The 21158-nt window shown below is 34.0% G+C and overlaps 2 protein-coding genes across 3 annotated transcripts in view; both read right to left on the bottom strand.

Annotated features, from left to right (window-relative positions):
* The window catches only part of LOC115452028 (ATP-binding cassette sub-family G member 1-like), a 44076-nt gene extending 31591 nt beyond the window's left edge, over window positions 1–12485 (bottom strand). For both annotated transcript variants that reach the window (XM_037442480.1, XM_037442481.1), the window contains exon 1: window positions 12205–12485. In XM_037442480.1, coding sequence (XP_037298377.1) covers window positions 12205–12319 — 115 coding nt within the window. In that variant the 5' untranslated portion in view covers window positions 12320–12485. The remainder of the gene's footprint in view (window positions 1–12204) is intronic.
* Window positions 12486–14949: 2464 nt separating this feature from the next.
* Window positions 14950–21158, bottom strand: part of LOC115448846 (ATP-binding cassette sub-family G member 1) — a 55680-nt gene continuing 49471 nt past the window's right edge. The window contains exons 10-13 of the mRNA XM_030176420.2: window positions 19973–20073; window positions 18868–19023; window positions 17356–17539; window positions 14950–16851 (exon numbers count right to left, since the gene is read on the bottom strand). Of these exons, the coding sequence (XP_030032280.2) occupies window positions 16697–16851; window positions 17356–17539; window positions 18868–19023; window positions 19973–20073 (596 nt within the window). The 3' untranslated portion in view covers window positions 14950–16696. The remainder of the gene's footprint in view (window positions 16852–17355; window positions 17540–18867; window positions 19024–19972; window positions 20074–21158) is intronic.

The following is a 21158-nucleotide window of genomic DNA, read 5'->3' as shown; positions in this document are numbered from 1 at the left end:
TATGTAAAAAGTGGAGTCAACTAAACCCAACGCAAGAACACAACTAATGTGTTTCGCACGCAGTACGACTATCGCGATGAAATTATACGCCTCTGCCTACCCCTGACACGGGGAAAAGGTGTGATGCTATATATATTTATGTAAGAAGTAGAATTAAGGAAACCTAACGCAAAAACACGACTGATATATTTGGCTCACAGTACAATTAGCGCGCTGTGGTGTAACACCTCTGCCTACCCCTGAAACGGGGAAAAGGTGTGATTCTATATATATGTATGTAAGAAGTAGATTTAAGCAAACCTAACGCAAAAACACAACTGATATATTTCGATCATACTATAACTATTGCGCTGTGGTGTTGCATCTCTGCCTACCCCTAAAAAGGGGAAAAGGTGTGATGCTATATACATATATGTATGTATGTAAGAAGTAGAGTCAATTAAACCCAATCCAAAAACACAACTGATATGTTTCACACACAGTACGACTATCGCGATGAAATGTTACGCCTCTGCCTACCCCTGACACGGGGAAAAGATGTTACGCTATATGTATAAGTATGTGAGAAGTATAGTCAACGAAACTCAATGCAAAAACATAACTAAATACGTCACAGGAAAGCTAAATTCGCGATTTCGTTTTCTTGGACGACATAAATATTCTAGTTTTTTTAATTTTAAAACCAAACTACCGAAGCGATCTTGAAAAAAATTTTATGGGACCAATCTGGAGAGAAATTCTTTCGAATAAAAAAAGAATTTTCCAAATCGGTTCAGAAATGAGCGAGTTCTGAGGTAACAAACATAGAAAAAAAAAAAAAAAAAATTCACGTCGAATTGATAACCTCCTCCTTTTTTTTGAAGTCGGTTAATAAAAAGCGTCATTTTGACATTGCGTTTTTAAATGAAACTGCATACTTATTTTCTTTTAAATAACACTACGATAAATTATTCGAATCGTAAATGTAAATAAGTGAGAGTTTCAAATAAAATAAATATCAATAAAAATGAATTAGAATTTTACACGCCCTACAAGTACTCTAAGAGAATGCAATGCAGCGGCAACATCAAACTTTCAGTCAGAAATACACTCACGCACACGGTATATTTGCCGTACACTATAAAATTTTTGGTGGAAATATTCATTACTCGCTCGCTAGCCTGATTTTTAGCACAGAGTTAGCAAAGGTAAAGCCGAGAACATGGTTTCATTTATTAACGCAATATCAAAATGACCCTGAGTAGTAAATATTATTGTCATTTACGACTTTACTCCATGTCTAATGTTTTCAAAAACGCAATTTCTTGGCGAGTAATATATATTTTGGCTAATTTACGAAACAGCATCCATCAAAACATCTGTAGCACATTGAATGGTATCTTATCGTATTGTGTTAATGTTATCTGTGGCGATGTAAAGTCGCTCATCTCGAATGCAACGCATAAGTGACTCGTTTATTCTTATTACGATAAAGGAAGAGACTAAACAACTAAGGATGTCGCCAATTTTTATTATAATATACGCGTACCTACGCCTATTTCCAAATGGATTACATTCGTGTAGGCAAATTGTATTCCTCGGTCGCGGTCACGGTCTTCTGAGTTCTAGAGAGATATTTTAGAACATTCACAAATATAGTTCACGCCTGTGCACCTCTAATAACTAGGATATAATATATATAAGGTCTACAAACTAAGTTGAGATTTTTTTATGATGTGTCAGGTGGTAAGATGAACTCTATACCGAAAATTAAAGTTCAGGCAATTGAGTGTTATCGATTTGATAAAATACGTTGTTTTTGCCTAACCTGAATGTTGAATTTAAGAGCTCAACAAGTTTAACACTATGGATTTAACTACTAGGGTACAAAGCCATGAAACGATTATCTTGACGTAATTTTTATTGAACATATTATTGTAATATTGTTTTATTGCTTTGAATGACGAGACGAGCTTGCCGTTCGCCTGATGGTAAGCCATATGACCGGATACACGACATGTTATGTCTTGTGACCAGTATTTCCACTGGCTACAATGTTTTTCAGACCAAAACGCAACGGTGACTAAACACTGCTGCTTGGCGGCAGAAATAGACATTGCGGTGGTAACTACCTAGACATAATTAATAGGATTTTTTTTAGCACGTAATACGGTTACAAGGCCACTGTAATTTGCCTGTTTAAAATGTCTCGATTTGCGTCTAGTCTGAATTAATGTGAATTTAATTTGAATGTATACATACGATGTAACTTTTACAAAAGGAAATGTATGTTTTTTGTTTTATACAGGTTGGATTTTTGAACAGGGGCAGCACTTTAAACGCTTTAGCTACAAAAAAAATCTTAGGCGACTGTCCATAATTTTTGTAGAGAATAATAACAGGTTTTGAAAAAAAAAATTAGTCTACAAGAAAATAGACAATTTATATAAAAACTTTTTAATGGCAATCAATCCTGTTTCTTATAAGAATCATGAAAACAATATTACAACTGTTTACTGTAATATATTTTTTATAGTTTTCATTTGAACCAATTTTAAATCTAAATTAAACCCTTTCCACTGTTACTTAGGGGAGTTAAATAGCATTAAGTATGATACAACTAACCCCACATTTTGACGCAGCAATTATTTCTATCAATAAAGTTCACCTTCGAAACAAAATATGAAACTTGCATGTCAGATCCCACGGTTGTGGGTCAAGCTATTCAACGTCAAGCTGTTAACTGTCAGTTACAAATCAAAATATTATTAGTAAGAGCAATGGCCATGAAGGCTGCAGTCTTCGAAACGTCGGGAGAAAACTAAAATTATCAAAACCGCGATAAAATCCGAAAAATAGTTTAATTTTAATGTCTAACATTCGCGTAAACATTAATCATTAGGAAGATTATTACTACACATATGAATTTACAAATCAAACATGGATAAATAGTTTGTAGATATAAAATATAGTTCCGATATTGTATAAAGACCTTGAATTATAATCCAATCGCTTATTCCCAGGATATGCGTCAAATCACTCGAGTAATGCTGTGGGCGGCACTGAAACGGAGAGCCGCCTACGTGAAGTCAGAGCGGCCCTTTAGAAGAAGGAAGGCAACTGAACTATCAGGGACGATTAATTTTGAGATGGTATTGAAGTTTGAATGAGTAATTAGAGCATCCTCGTGATTAATACCTATCCCGTATTGTGTTATACTGTCCCATTGCAATTTGTCCTTCTCTACTACTGAGAGAAGCAGTATATAATACAGGGTTGATATTATTATTTGTTATCATTCTATAGCGCTATGAACGCGCGCTTATAAAACATGCGTTGTCGGCGCGTTAAAAATACGCCGTGTGCATAGGCCCTTAGCTCGGACAGAAAGATGTTATTTGTATAATACGTGTTTTGATTTTGATGCATAATTAATACTACACAGCACAAAGAAAAGTCGAATCACATAATATGTATATATATTTAAATTTTATTTATTTTTATGAATTAATCATTATAACAGTTGACAAATCAAGGTTCTTACGTGTCATTTATGTAGGTATCTCATTAATAAAATAATTAACCGAATGAGCGACGCGACACACATATTCCTTCGATGGTTTTAGAAGTATGAAATATTCCGCATTTGCGAACCGTATTTATGAACGGAAGGTGAGTAAGTGTAGGAAGATGAGGGAACATTTTTAACTTCATCCCAAGGCGTTCAATCACTTTGGGCACATTGGGTAGTATTAAAATAATATTCTAAAATCTATTACGACTGAATGACTTTTATCATTTAGTTTGAATTATTTTTGTAATAATGTATTAGTAGTCGTATCCTATGAATACTTCTTTGTATGCCCGCCGCGAGTCAGTCATAATCAGGTCATTGCACCTATTCGCGAGTATTTAATCCGCACATGTGTTGGACAAATAATAGATTAACGTTTTTACAAAACGCGCGGGGACGGTATATTTATTTGTATGTTCTTAATGCGGAAGATCTTTGAGTAAATTTGTCGCCACATTAACTGAACGCAGAACCAAAAACCGGACTTAATTTCTGCTATTATAATTTATAAGGCGATGCGCAGACGCTTTAACGTTGTAGTATTCCCGTTTTGAAATTTCGATTTCATATAACTAATATAAATGCGAAAGCTTATGAAAATGTTTGGATGTTTATAAATGCCGATTGCTGAACGGATCTGAATTAAATTTGACGTACAGGTAGACCGTTGTCTAAATTGACATATAGGCTACTTTTTATTCCGAAAAAATATATAGTGCGATTTTAATACCGGAAAAAGTTGTTCACATAGGGGTCTTCGCGCAACATCTAGTTTGCTATACAACTGACAGTCAATTCAATTCCTTATAATTTGAGTAGCGATTTTTTAAAATTTCCATGTTTGTTACGCTTAAAACCTCCTAGTGCGGACTTACTTGCTATTATAATTTGCAAGTTACTCAGAGTTATAAGACGTTAATAAATGTCATTGTCTGCTATTGTAGACTTGAAAAATTCAAGGCGCGAAAATGCGGACGCGGAAACGACGAAACGAGCGGGTAGACTCAGTGAGGAAAATTGTATTATTAACTATATATTATAACAAAATAAACAGCCCAACAGTGGGCCAGTTTTTAGTTGTTAGTTGTGTTGTGACTGTAAGTCATAGATCGTTTTTCTTTCTTTAAAAATATAAGTACAAGTATTACATGTAGAGACAATGAGCAGTTACGTCATTTAGCACCAAATTCGCCGTCAAACCGACTTACCAAAATGGGTAGATTTCGCTAATTTGGGACCAACAGCTAAATCAAAAATATACTCGGCCAAAATTGTATAGTTTCCATGGTCGAGACGTATACCAAAAGCAACTATAGCCTAGTTGGGAGTGGAACGGACTGCAGAGCGGATTGTTCTTAGATTTAAAACAGAAGGATACGCACCTCTGATTTTTCTACAAAAGTTATGTGTGTATTCTTTGCATACCTGCGAAGTTCTTTATAATAATTTTGAGGGTATGGGAAGTCTGCCAATCTGCACTTGGTCAGCGTGCTGGTTTGGTCCTACTCTACTACTAAGGGTCTTATCCCTTAGGAGTAGAGGAGGCCCGTGCGTAACTTTGGGACAGTATATGAAATATACATCATATTACCTAAATAAAATATATTATTCATTTGACTATTTTTAAAGTAGCTTGAATATATTTAAACAGAAATAAAAACATTAAATCATTTAGTTGTACCAAGCTTCGAAACATGCGGAACAACTGCGGAAAATATACGTAAAAACAATTATATACCGGTTTTATAAAATGGCTACCTCAGTAGTTATATTGCGTACGACACGGCTCCGAGGTCCCGGGTTCGACTCCCAGGTCGGGCAAAGCTATAATGGGTTTTTCTGCTCGGTGTTAGCCCGGAGTCAGGAATTTGTGCCCGATATGGCGTTTGGCTTGCCCCCTAATCACTATGACATCATGGGACGGAATACACACGGCGGTGAATGGGTGCGCCTGTTGCGCTTGCGACTTTCCATTCGGGGATAAAGTCGTGATATGTATGTGTATAAAATAACTGCGATTTATCAAGCAACGTAAAACTATATTACTGGATGTCCCTAATACAAAGTAAAATATTGGTGATACTACTACAGATAAAACCTTAAGCGATAATAATAAATCTATATTGATTATTTATCTGCTAGGGTACTTATGAGTCATATATGACTATGAACATGATACCACAATTTTACATTAGTACAACAGAGAAAATATGATGTATTATAAATTGAAAATAAATTGTTGATGATTCGTATTAATCTATATTCTACTTCATAAAACTTTGCAAATCATTTAAAATCGGAGTGTATGAGAGAAATTGTGTACAGAAATATTATGTGTAACGTATTTAAGTACTAAGAAAGGATTTTTGAATGTTATGGGTCATTGAAATATCTACGATAGGAAACTCAGGCGCATGGCAAGTATTTAAAGCGTGTAGGTATGTACATTTTTTACAGAATAGAGGCGACAATACGCAAGAAACATTTTGTATTTATTTATTTATTAGGGGACAGAAAACATATTTTTTTATTTTGGCAAAAATATCACGATTCTTGTAATTGTTAGAAAACATTAAATACATGAAATGATAAAATATTTCAGAAAAAACTTCAAAAGGCTTGAATACGAGGGTAAACCTAAATAACCATACAGTAATAAAAATATTAAAATGTTCAATTTATTTTATAATCTATTAATTTTTCAATTATAATCGCACGTCTTACGCAGGAGTTCAGAAACAGAGTGCACCAGTGTATTGCACACGTACGTACTCGTGCACTATAAACACCTATGTACCTGGCTGACCTCCATTTAATTTGGCCGCCGTAGTCGAAATTCGGCTAGATGGGATTGAAATTCATCAAGTGAATAGAAGCGGGCCGCTTAATAGGTTAATCTGGAAATCTTTGGGGGAGGCCCACGGTCAGCAGTGGATGTCCTGCGACTGATGGTGATGATGAAGTGAATAAATATAAAATCTCTGACATTTAATGGATAGCTTACCTTTTCGAGCGTAATTACTACCTTATTCAAATATCCAGTTTTTATTTAACACGTTTTTAATGTACAAAGTGTTGACGTTTTCCGGCCATTTGAGAATCAAGCTGGTTTATAATAGTTTTTGTGGCTATCATTGACTTATTCATACTTAATGCGACTATAACAATGTTGTAAGCACGTTTGATATAAATAAACCTTGAAGTAATATTTTCACGTATAGCAGTCAACTGGTCATTTCAAATGGCGGTAATATCGCTCTTATTACATGGGACCTAATTCATTTGTCGAAAGATGGCCACGATAACACCTCTGTCTACCCCAAAAAAAATGGAAAAGGCGTAATGCTTGTTTTTGTGTATTATTATAACGTATCTCGCATTTAGAACACTTCGGCTATAATCTTTTTTTACACAAAACCCCGCCATTCGACTTTTCCTCCCTAATACCGAAGGTCGCGGAGCATGCAAGTGCATGTATCCGTAATCGTCGCAGGAGTTGGCTCTTGAGCATCCTCGGCTACAGTCTACATTTAATCATGCACCTATAAATGTCGATAAATATGTATAGACCGGAACTGACAAGCATTCTTCAATACATCGACATTATTTCTATGAAATATATATTAACATGGTGTATACTTTGATAAAAGTTATCGTTATCCGAATAGCTGTTTTATTTTTCATGAGTTGGTATTATTTAAATCTTGTCTGCAGTAAAGTAATCACATATGATGATTATTTAATAGTATGTTATTTGCACGCCGAAAAACAAGTGTATGTAGAGTCACAACTAGTGCATCCAATATGATGACGAGCCTGTATCAAATTGCTAAAAAATTAAAACCGAAAATTCTCTCAGATTGTACTTGCCCGGTTCGGCCATCAAACCTTGAACAAGGTTCTCAACCCAGATCCTTTGCCACTAGGCCAATGAGACAAGCGTGTGATTTTATAGAGATCTCATTCCTTGGATAGCGAGAGGGTCTGCCCAAGAGCCGACTTCTTGTGGCCGCATGCACTTGCACAACCTTCGATATTAGGGAGCGAGAGTCGAATGACGGGGTTTTCGCACGTAGGACGGTTTATATCCGTAAACGGATTTTCCCATGTTAAAAAAAAGGCCAATGAGACAAGATGATATTGTTTCAAAAATTATTATAATATATAGTTTCGCAAAATACGTCTATTTCGAAAATGTATGTTTTAATATCGGCCTGACCTTCGCTCAGTTGCCCAATTATCTTACATACATACACAGATACGTATATATTAACTTATCTATATTAATGAGGCTAACAACATAACAAATTTATAAAATGTACTACCGCTGCTTACAGAGCCGCGAGTAATTACTTGCAAAAGTAGTGAAAAAATTATAAAGCAAATCATTTTTAAGATCAATGACCTTCGCCAGTATCACAAACGCTATCACAATATTTCGTCGTTGAATATGTCATGAACAAGGAAAAGAGTTTCTTTAATTGCACGCCGTATACCAAGCTCTTTAGTTTCTCTCATAAGTACATTAGCTACGATTTTTACCATGGAGAAAACACACTGATACTTCAACGCCTATGAAACGATCTCCTCGAGTCTCAGGACACGTTGAGATGAAATCGATTGCCAACATAGTGCAACGTTGCCCGGCAACTTGTGTTTTTGGGATATCTTGAAAAACCCATGCCCACCAAAGGATTCATTCGCTATGTCGGCGCGACATCATTAATCTACTTTTTAGCGCGGAGTTGCGAGGTTAGTATTAGGGCCATCAGCCCAGCAAAACGTCGCGCTAACCCTGAATTATATAGAATGAATAAATAAATTTGCAACCAACACTATTAGAAAGACAAATTAATAAGGAATATTTTAGTAAATAACATTTTCAAAAAGACGTAAATTTGAATTTTTGAAGAAATTTTAATAAAACCTTCGCATATTCCCGCTCGCAACTCGTGCGCCGAAAAGTATGGAAGGAATAGGCTGTTTGTTTATGAGGGAGCTTAAGGACAAACATTTCTGCAACCTCGCTAACGATTGAAATCAATAAACGACAAGCTTATGGCTGATGATTAAATTTTATTAATTTATTTCGAGATCGATACGGAGATAGTGTTTAGGATCATTCCAGATATCAACTGTATTACCCCTATTTTTTACCATGAGCGGGCAGTGGAAACAGTGGAATTCTCCAAACACATTACTATATCGGCATTGACCTTACCTGCGCAAAATATTGAACTCATTTTGTCATGTTGTTTTACAATCCAGTGCGTATAAACCGTGTGAAATTATAATCTCAAGTATAACAGGTTTTACGAGTACATAAACCGAGATATATATTTATATTAACATATATTTTTTATAATTCTGCAAATGTAGGTATTAACGAACATTGTCATAATAAAACAGGCTAACAGATTTGTACATTAAAGTTTTCTGGGTGTTTTAAGACTTTTCGACTAGTGTGGACTTAAAAAAAAATTTAGACTCAATCTCTTAACCCTTCTCTTCTCTAGAATTTGATACACATATCGAGTAATGCACTTTTTTTTGTATGTATCACGGATCTTGACGAAATATCTGCCGCAGAACAATTATATATACTATAAGGGTCAGTCAAACTTTTTGAGCACATTACCTCGTAGTATTTTTCCAAAAAATCCCCACCAAATGGTAATGTGATCAAGTTGTTTGCCACCGGCTATATCTTTCTAATGCAGGGGCGTCTTTGAAATTTAATGTTATTACATACTTGTCATCTACCGTGACGCAAATAACATTGTTTTTAACTGACTTCATTAACAATAATATTGTGAAAGCAAATGTCACGTACAGTATGACACTTGTTTAATGTGTCGTATCTTTGTGCACCTAACATTATCATAATCAATAATTAATACTTTGCATTCAGTTTATTAGAAGTTATATTTTAATCTAAATCGGGGATTTATAGAAATATCGCTTTGCATTACGATTATGTGACTATGTAGCGTTATGTAAGAATGCTGCTCTCTCAATTTAATTATTTTCTAGTTGTAAAGTATTCAGAGTGTAGTAAATAATTTCCCGTATTTTATTATAGAGAATTATAGTTTGTTCTTTATAAATACCAGTGTTGTAGAAGGCGACAAACATAATTTGAAATTGTAACAACACATGTTTGTTTTTTATTATCATACGTACTACGTCATTTTCGGAGAAGGAAAACAATTGGGCTTTACGATTAGAGACCTTTTACTAACTCAGCAGTCAGCACCACAATGTGTATTACTTGTGATTGTTCTGATAAGTTTGAGAAAATTCATAGAATTCATGAATATCTATTTTATTTGTGAATTCCAATTTCTTGTGTATTTGTCAATGTAAAGATGCTTTATTAAGATATATTTCATTCATTAATTCATTCATAAGGCGTATAATAGTAGAAAAGAAAAGTATTATAAATTCATACCTTCTGAATCAGAAGAAAGATGAAGAAGAAGATATTCTCCAGATGATAATTGATCTTATCCTGTCTTGAATCATTCAACCAATAAAAGATTAAAGAGTTTTTATTTATGGGAGTAAGGATATTGTTACATGATAATGTTCATACTTATAAGTTATAATTTTGAGATATTTTTTTTGTAATATAAATATGAGATTGTACAATCCTTTGGCACTAAGGCTAAGCATTCAGTGTCCCCAACTCACAATCGCTTAAAAACAATAATAAATCATTACTAAAAATACACAATAAACCTAGCTACAGCCATTTTTTATTAACAATAGGTGTCATTGGCGAGTGTAAAAACATAATTGACTTTAAGATTGAATTGTTAAGTCTCCCTGATTGTCATTAAAAAAACATCAAAATATCCGAGACACAAATGAACAAATATATTACAATGTTTAAACTTGACTTTTTTTCAATTTTTCGGATTGTGGATTAAATGCTACTGTACTGGGTCTATGGTTTCTACTATTATATATTAATGTTAATTGCAAGGTTGCTTTCCTGATAGAAAAATGGGATATAACAGAACAATTATTTTCAATCGCTTGGTGAAACAAAACTTACCGCACAAGAGTGTAACACTATCATGGACGCTGGGAGAGGGGTGCAAGAAGGTGCATGTGCACCCCCTGCCCAGAAATAAATCATAAATATGTCACTGAATAAATTTGCAACGATAGGAACTATCGACATAGAGGTTATTTTTATAAAGCATTTTCAAAAACCCGCGCGGATTGAATTTGAAAAAACAAATCTGAATGGTACTTAATAATATGTAGTATAGTGCGTAGTTGCAGATGCAACTCCTTAAAACTAATCTTGGAGGCACTCATGAACACTATCACAGTAATTTGTATAGGTATACGATTAATTAAAATAACTTATTATTGTATTATTAATTGTTGAAATGGGGAAATCCTTATACGGTCGTTTAATGCGTTTCTAATATTAACAACGATAATGTAATTGTAGGGAATGTTTTATGTATTTTTATTATGAAGATAACCGTCATACTTTGCTTGAATTGAATGATGACCAGAAGAGACTGCAACTCAAATATAAACACTAATTTCTTGTGTTCACGTGGATGTTAGACATTAAATTAAACATTTATTTCGGATTTTACATACATACGAGTACAATACATATGAGCTAAGTATGAATAATCATATTAAATAATATTTAGTGTATTTATGTTGATGTACAAACTGTGAGAAAATTTTAATATTGTTTTTTTTTTCTTTTATCTTTGACGGACCTTATTTATCGCGGCCTTTGATGCACGTGCTGTGATTACCTCTGCACCAGCCTAAGATTGACTGACACAGAACGGCTACGGCATTAAGTCTGCCTGTACAGTTTTTTTTATATGAAGTGATAAATAATTAAATTACTTTTTGTATACTTTAACAAGCAGAAACAGGGACCGGCGTTGGACAACCTTGTTATCCGGGAAATTCGCTTCTGTCGGTAGGCAGTAGGTTATTGGTAAAGCCTGGTTGAAACTGGAAGCAGTGGTGGGACTTTTGGGCTTACGGCTATGTCCCTACAAATCGTAAGCTAAAGTAGACCATTTGGTTTTCTATGAGAGTGGCGATGTGGTCTGTATGGTGTGACTATTCCAGTCGAGAATATTTATGCCATAAACACGACCGGTCTGCAACTACATGTGCAAAATGTGTTATATGTGCCTAATTAACCACGTATTTTATTAAAATATGGTAAAGTATTGTAATATAGCACAATAATACAACAATAACAAAGACAGTATTTAACGAACTAAAACTAAACGCTTTTTAGAAATCGACTCTATCGACAAGGTCATAGATAGTGAAGAACAATATTTTTGACACAAATCGGTACAAAAAAGATTAATATTCCGTACAAACTGGTCATTGTTAACTAACCCCCCTATTTTTAAGCGCGTACGTTTTTACTTTCGTTAATAATTCACACAAAATTAATGCTTCATTTACATTTACTTAAGTAGCAGACATTTCTTTGTTTAAATAGAGATTTAAATTGACGTAAAGTATATCAGTCGCAACGATAACTGGGAGAGCCATTAGAACTATCAACTAATTAATTTACTACTATCAGTAAATGCATACATGCCTAATAATAGTAAACAATGGTTATTGTACGATTCCCTTACCTCCCGCCAGAACTCCTGTTCGGACAGTGTAGTTGATATCCTCAAAAGATATATTGAGGGAATCCTCACTGATCGAAGAGGACGCTGACTGCGAGTCAGATCGTTCGCTTGCCATGTTTGTTTTCACACACTTAAAAGTTAAATCGCGGAGTTTCCATCGCGGTGCACAAAGGATGTAAACAATGGATCGAACGCGCCTTGCAAGACGCCCGGGCGCGCTAGCTGCGGAAGGCTAACTGCGTAATGGTCATGCGTTGCGCAGGCGACTGACTAGTGCCGACAGCGCGTGCGATTATCGGTCGTTCTCCCCCACTCCCGATGTGATTGTCAGCTGGCAAAAAACTCACTACTTCAGAAGAGACATTTCCAACGATGGAAGCCGTCGCGTCGTGAGATTTAAATAGCTTAGTGTAATTATGTGTCCAATATGAAAAATGTCCAATATCGTTCATTTTAGTATTTGCACGGAGATTCAATAGTTGTGCCAGATATAGGCAAATTACTCGATAGATAAAAGACTTAAGTATGCACTTGAGTATGCCTGGTAATTGATGGGACTGCTGCGATATTTAAGTATATTATTATTGTATTCGTTTTACTTTATTGTTTATTTTAGTGTTCCTTTGTGAACTATAACATGGAACAGATAATTGTTACAAATTGATAACTGTCGCACACATTAATGTTCTTATTTAATATTAACGGTTTAGTCATAAACATACATACGTACGATGTTATCGTACACAACATAATATGATATATGCACGTCATAGCACATTACTAATTTCCGCATTAGTTTCAACGTTTTTATATTCGAATACTTTAGTGCTTCTGTACTTCGTATATTTTGTGGCGCTGGCGCGTACGCAGTTGATTGTGGTTATCGCAAGACAGATACGAGCCGCAAGCGCCTAGAGTTGTTTCAACTATCAATTCGCATTTAAGAGATGCACCGTGATGATATTCTATGTTTATTTTACTTACGGTCAGTTATTGATAGCATCAGTCAAAGTTAATATGACTTTTGTCAAAATTATGAAGTTTGTGTTGTGGCAACTTTTATCGAAGTTCGTGTTTTGGTAATTCTTATCGCTTTTACTTTAGGTTTTTGTTTTTAATAGTTCATGAAGGCACTGATTGTTAATTTATACGACTGGTAAAGAGAGAAAACAATGAACGTTTAAGGACTCTACTTTTCCTATTATATTTTAATTAACTTTTCTTCAACCTTACTCTTCATGTTTTAGAATTGCCTAAAATAATTATTTTAGAATCACATTATGTTTCTATCGAAAAGTAAATTATAAGTGTTTCCGTTTTTTCCAATTAATAATAATTAAGTTTAACACGATGGTTTTGTAATATTATTATCACTTAGAAAATCTCAAAGATCTTAAAGGAATAAGATGCCAAACTTTTGTAGTCACGGTTAAAAGGCTAAAAACATTTATTTCACGTCGAGGAGCGTGTTAAGGCCATTTGAGCTATGATTAAATAAACAAGCATATAAAATGGACAATACAGAAACAAAACGTGATGAATGATTTGTCTAATAATACACTTGAGAAAATTCGTTTTTTTTATTGCTTTGAATAACGAAACAAGCTTGCCCTTCGCTTGATGGTAAGAATTAAAAGCGCCCATAAACAGTAGAAACACCACCCTACACTTACAAAGTATTATTTGACATGAGATGTTAAACCCTATTATATCCAGTAGTTGCACTGGCTACAATATCCTTTAAACCGGAACACAACATTGAGTATACACTGCTGCTTGGCGGCAGAAATAGACATTTCGGTGGTACCTACCTAGGCCGACTGTCTTATATGAGAGACCTACCACCAGTCAAGTTACACTGGCTACACTAAAACTAGAATTCAATACTTTATTGTGTACGTTTGTTACAATCAAAAACCCGCATTGCATTATCTTGAGTTCCTTTACATTAGCCGATATAAATCTTATATCAGTCCCCTTTAAATGAGTTTTGTTATTATAATATTCAATGTCGCCGTTTATCTTTTAACTTAACGCTAATGTTATGCGCTTGACATGATTTTGGGTACTGGGCAGGTACTAAGGAGCCATCCTTAAATTACGTCATACGAATTTCATGATTTTTCGACCTCTCTCCTCGTCCAAGTCATGTCACAGGTGGTCACATTTGTAGAGACTTCGTCCTTGGGTGTGACGTCACATATTTTGTAATTTTACACCCAGAACTCAATAAATAAAAATAGCAGTTCCAACAGTAGGGTTCCCGTTTTTTAATAAAACCCATATCAAATTGCGTCCGATGAGCGATCATGTGGTACAGCGAGACCAAATATTATAAATCTATACGACCAGAGGTAAAATATTTTTTGAGTTTTTAGCTTACAATTAATGTCTTATATTTTTAAACATTAGATTCTAATATCACGCCCCCGTCCCGTTTCATATTATTTCACACTTCGCTGACCCTCTCCCACTCTTTTAAAGTGTGACGTTATTTTAGGAATGCCTCCAAGGTGCCACGTTGAATAGGGCTATAAATTTAAAAATGTAATCTGGTAATTAGTTAAATACTCATTAAATTGAGATTTACAAAACATTATAAGTAATATTTCCCCAAAATTACACGAATATTTAGTCGATTTTAGCAGTTGGTTATTTTCGAATTTGGATTTATACCCGAAATAACTAAGACTGACTCGAGCTCAATCTAACTCGAACTATGCAGTTATAAGAAAAACAACTATGTTATTGGCAAATAATTTATTTTATTTTATAAAATTATATTAACTTAAATAAATCACAATTGCGTAAGAGTCAAAATGTTGGTCAATCGAGAGGAAAGATACAAATAATAATTTTATTAACATGTAAAACGATGAAACTGTAGAAAAATAAACAGTAAACTTATTGATAGAGACATATAAGAGATACAAATATTCATGAGATTTTTCGAGAAATGTCCAATAATATTTTAGTGCTCTATAATACATAAAGATTAGAAATGTGAAATAAATTATTCACTGGAATCTATGGCAATTTTATCCGTATAACCTTTTGCGATTCATTCCTACAAACGAAGAAGTTTGAGAAAATATAGCTATTTACGGTACATGAATGAAGAATACGAAATGTCTTTCTCTTTCTATTCGAGGTCATATGTCATAAACAGTATTTATTTAACAAAAACAACAATAAATCTAATCTATGATATACAAGTCATGCCTTTGGATTTCATTTTAAAAATTATTCTACTTAAATTCTCTAAATGCAAGTTCCCTTCCATTCCTTACGATATTATGCAACACCTCATTAACCAAAGCGAACCAATAAAAATACATTAATCTATCATTGAAAACTAAATTAGGCAATAATTCTATAAAACACGAATAATACTTTTTATGATTATACTACTTTTACTTATCATGTATGATATTACTACGGCTGTAGAAATATCATACATGAGTTCGTTATCTATAAAATCAGGCAAGGGCAGCGTAATTATTTTATCATTTAAACATAATGATGTTTCTGATATCGGAGACGAGCTATATTATTTGATGTATGTATCTAACTACAAAAATGTTTACTAAAAGATCTAGGATGCTATTTTTGTCCAACTGTTCGTTTATGTTTAAAAAATAAAATTGAAGTATTTCAACTAGTCATAAATTAAATTTATTCAATTGTAAATAGTAAAATAGATTTTAAACTGGGAACTATTAATCAGTCAAAACTTTTTCATTATTCGAATTTGGATACGTGTTTTAAAGTAATCGCAGTACTTACATTTTACGAAGATGCGTTTAACACTACCAAACACTTTATTTTTTTTATTTATTCGAGTGGAACTGCGTGTAATACTTAGTCATCCATAAAGTAGAGCATCTTTTACGTTCATTCATAGTATCATTAGCATAATTATTCTTTTATCAAAGTGGTGGATTTGTTTTAATATATTTATACTACGTTATTGTATAATTCATAAAATAGAAATTACAAAACCAGAATTAAATTTATACATTTGCATAAAATTCACGAACTATTCTCACATTATTGTAAAACGACGTTACATTAAAATATTTAAGAAATAGTGATTTGTTTCGTTACTTATATTAACAATGTAATGAAAAAATTTAATGATAAACTTGTCGAATTTGTTTTTATACATTCTATAACAGTTACAATTGTACTGAAGAAGTTTAATTATACTATTCAAATACTAACCTGCATCATTACTATCTCAACAAACATTACAATGCCTGTCCTATGACTGTCCGTATCTCGGAGGGACAGTGAGTTCTACTTAAATTATGAAAGAACGCCATCTATGAACAATGTTGGGAAATATTTTGTGACATTAAAAGTGCGCCTGTCAAAACCTAATGGCAATAGTGCAGGCACTACAATTGTCTCTAATAGTCAAGTAAGTAAATAAATATTTGGACATCCTTTGTTACATTTTAAGGTTCTCGACACTAGTTTAAACCTTCGTTCATCTTTTGTTTAGGCGGTACCATAACGCAGTGCATGTAAGGAGGTGCATTAACACCGTGGTCGATAGCACCAGCGCCATGTTGCCGCCCACGTCAACATTCTCCATGTCCATTTCAATTAGGAATGTCTTTGGTGTCTTGTAGTGACAGTATACTGTAACAAAATATTTTTAATAACCAAGTATATCAATTTATATTTTATATTATATCCGACGGATTTCTTGTAAAAATATATATGTACAAGTAATTTGTAAGCATGTCCAAAAATTTGTGATTGGGTTATTTTTGAGATAGATCGAAAAAAGCGATTAGGATAGTTTATTGGAAATGACGGTAAACAAAACGCAAGAGCAATTTTAATTATAAGGTAAAAAAATATAGTTAAGTTTTTTTTTAATAAGGCGCTGCTAATAGTATCAATAAATTTGTTGAACTGCAGTTTATTGAAGATTGGACTTAGGTTAAAGCGAGTTTTAGTCGGTATTCCGTGCGTAGGGTATAAATAATGGTTAGGGAACCGGCGGTGGTCCGATGATAACATCTTTTTCGTACAGTTCAACGTCGGGTCGTAAGGCAGGGTGGACCTAACATACCGCTCAGTCGTCCCCACGAAGACTGAGCCGTAGTAATAAAGCACTGTAAAATTGTGGGTACTTACTTTTAGAGCAATTAATTCTAGTTCTATTAAATCCGTAAACGGAGTGCACAGCCACGTGAAAGCCGGCCCGGAAGTACGAGATGTGATGGAGCCAGCGGAAAGCGTACGGAGTGTCGGAGAGAGCCAGACAGAAACCGAATACGGAGAACAGGCACGCTAGTACTGGACCCACGAACACTGCAATCTGCATAGGAAAAGAAAATATACAGTTAGAGAGGTTAGGCTGTTTTCAGTGAATGTAGCATATTTTTAATCTTGGTGTTATTTACGACTACAAACGTGTGAGACCTTTTCTGGTTAAAGGCCTGTCTATTTTTCTTGAAATAAAAGTGACCTCAAATATGATAATCTAGGAAGCCTGTTTATGTACCAATTTGTATCTAGATCCCTTAGGCGGTTTCTGTTATAAGAATGGATGCGAAAATACTGGTCGATGGGACAAATCTAATTAATGGCAATTTAAAGAATCATAATAACTATGTATTTAATTAGTGAAGTTTTTTTTACATGCACCCCAAGTAGACCTCACCGCGCTTGATGGCATACAGAGTGGGGTCTAAATAGAACATCGACTGGAGAGATTACTTCGCGCCAGTTGACACAATTATGATGGCCTATTGGAGCCGCATATACACAGGCTAATCTCGGAACGCGACACACTTAAGTACGTGAGTATACGGTGGTCGCTATCCGGGCGGATACAAAAAATATCTTATACCCAGCAAGTTCACACAGTTATAAGGATTAAAGACATAGTAATGGAGATAATAATAATAATAAATAATAATATCAGCCCTGTATTATATACTTGCCCACTGCTGAGCACGGGCCTCCTCTACTACTGAGAGGGATTAGGCCTTAGTCCACCACGCTGGCCTAGTGCGGAGTTATGGAGATGTTTTAATTAAATAACAAGATTAAACAATCGACTTTGGTTAAATCGTTTCTCACAAGAAACTCAACTAGTAATTTATGTTATGTTACAATGTCATGCATCTAAATGAATGCTTTAATTTTTGTTATATTAGTAGCGACACGTCCTGACTTCGCCTCGTTTGCACAATATACTTATGCTTATTTTTTTTTCTGGCGGATCAAAAGTATCCTTTAGACGTTGTTTTATATGTGTGAGGATGTTGTTATCTTATCGAGTTGTTATTACAATTATGGATTAACATGTTCCCAGGATTCTATTTAAAATAAAATAAAGTCACATTGTTATTTAGACTGTACGCAGTGGATATTTTTTATCCTTATTAATACCGTCTGAAAACAATAGTAAATTATGAAGATTTTAAGTCGTTTTGTTCGTTTTTAAATATTGTCAGACTTGAGGATCATTGCCCGTACTTAAAATATACTTCGTGTAGTATTGCAAGATATGCACATCTTCACTTATATCAAGAAAATAATAGTACATTCTACGCCATACTTACAAAAACAAGTAAGCGGAACGAAACAAAGTGAAAGTTTGTTGAACTACACGTTAAAAGAAAGTTGGCACACTATTACCTTAGTAGGTGTTGTGGAGCCGATAAAGTATCCCCATGCCTGGGCGCAGAGTGAGGTTGCAACCACCGTTGCAAGGAACAGGGTCGCTCGGGTCGGCTCCAGCGGGTTGTCCGTTAACCAGTACGATAGCACTACGTAGGATACGCATGATATCATCTGGAAACAAGACCGGGAGTTTATATTAGAAAACTTACAGAAGTCGAATTTGAGCAAATATGAGATATTATGGCAAGTTGATTTCTGCAGATTTTGAAGCTTTCAGAACTTGCGGCAAATTGCATTTTAAATATTACCGCTATTATAAAAGCAACTAGTATTAGTTGCGCAATATATTGCTGCAGGAATTTGCTAGTCTAAACTTAGCTTTGTCAAGGAGAATTTATGGTTACTAGCGTTTCAGGCTAATTTCTATTATTATGTTTCGTATTTATTATGAATTCATTGGGTATGTTTCGTTGCATAAAGGGTATGAATAAAAAAATTTCAAAAAGGTTAATTGATTCGTAGTTGGTAAAGTTAAAAAAAGAAAATTGAATTGTTTTTTCTATAGTTTACAATTTACATATATAAATGGTATAGATATTATCCGATTGTATCGTAGCATACATATTCGAAGGTATTTCTTAAATATTTACATTTTTTTAAAGAACATTTGATACATTATTACTTATACAAATAAAGATTTCTATTGAATTGAATCTTAGCTTTAAATATTTTTCATCTTTTGTGACAAGATATCTATTTCATGTTTTGCACCAAGGGGTAATGTTGATACCTTCATTTTGCAACATTCTGTATAAAAACCGGATTGCACGGAATGGAAATTATTTATTTTTTAATCTATTCGTGGAGCTACTGATAAGTCGGAAGGATACGAAGTCACAATATTATTCATACAATCGTGCTGTCTAATGGACATCATCCATTAGAATATTGTAATTAATTGGTTGCATGTGATGTATAATTCAATGATTTGTAAGCCGCAGAGCGTTACATTAAGTATTTTAATAATTTGAAAATCTGAATTAAATTTTAAAAATTAATTGGTCAATAAAACCTGGGTAATCAAGTACCCTCCTATTAATTAAAGTAGGTTTAAACTTACTTGAAATGGTAACTCCACAGCCAATATCGAGATAATATATGGACCTAGGTTATACCACCGATTGAAGTACTCGCCTCGCAAAATATTCATTTCCAATGGAACTGGAATAGAAAGAAATTAAAACATGAATGATTTAAATAATAGCAGACGTCATAAGATAATATACCTACTATGTAATCGGCTTAGAAGGAGACATAGAGAACGGACGGAGAATTAGTTAATACCCCAAAATAGTACCAATTTGTAGAAAGAGATAAAAAGACTATGTGGCCAATACCTCTCTTTTCTGTAAATCTGAAAGTATTCTCTATTTATAAATTCGCCTCTATATCATTACGGGGCTTGGGCCGAAGAACACTAATGATTTCTTATGTTTACGCGAATGTTAGAAATTAAAATTTGTATATTTGTAAAATGTAGGTCGATATTGTAACTTTGACTTTGCGGATGAACACCTTAGTCCCCCTCGTGACCACGACTCTGCAAAGTCTTCGAAACGTCAGGAGAAAACTAAAATATAAAACCACGATAAAATCCGAAGCACACTATTAGTAGCAAATTAGGTAATAGAAAGAAAGAAAATACGTTTATTGCGGTAACTCACATTAAACATAAATTATAATAGTCACTTATTTACAATATAATATAGAATATAAAGTGTTTATAGAGTACAAGATCATAATTTTATTGTTCTAATTGCCACTTCGTTATAATTACGACGTGCGCTTGAAACGATGTAGGTAATTATAGCACCGCCATTATACTTATTAAACGTTTAGTAAATGACTAAGGTAACTCTTTGACCTGCCTTGTTATTAGATGAGGTGGAATATTATTTATATTTCACTAGTTGTTGCTCGTGGCTTTCCTTGTGTCATACGCCATTGTGTACTTTTCTAGGATAAAAAAATACAAATAGCAGACAATGTGTGTCAGCGCCATCTATTTAGTAAATTTTAAGTTAATTTGATTTAAAAATATTGATTGTATTTTCGGCGATCGCGATTGGTTCGATGGGTACCTCCTTGTAATGACAAATAATGTAATAGTTAAAATTTGTTATAGTTAAGTTTGTCTAGTTTGAATGAACATAATATATATAAAGTAGATAGCTTATTTACAAGTTTATGCAGAACCATTGGTGTGCGAGTCCAACTCGTACCTCTCCGGTTTTTATCACATTGCA

Source organism: Manduca sexta, chromosome 24, assembly GCF_014839805.1.
Source record: "Manduca sexta isolate Smith_Timp_Sample1 chromosome 24, JHU_Msex_v1.0, whole genome shotgun sequence".
Taxonomy (NCBI): Eukaryota; Metazoa; Arthropoda; class Insecta; order Lepidoptera; family Sphingidae; genus Manduca; species Manduca sexta.
The sequence above is the reverse complement of the archived record's forward strand: the minus strand, read 5'-3'. Positions and strand labels throughout refer to the sequence as shown.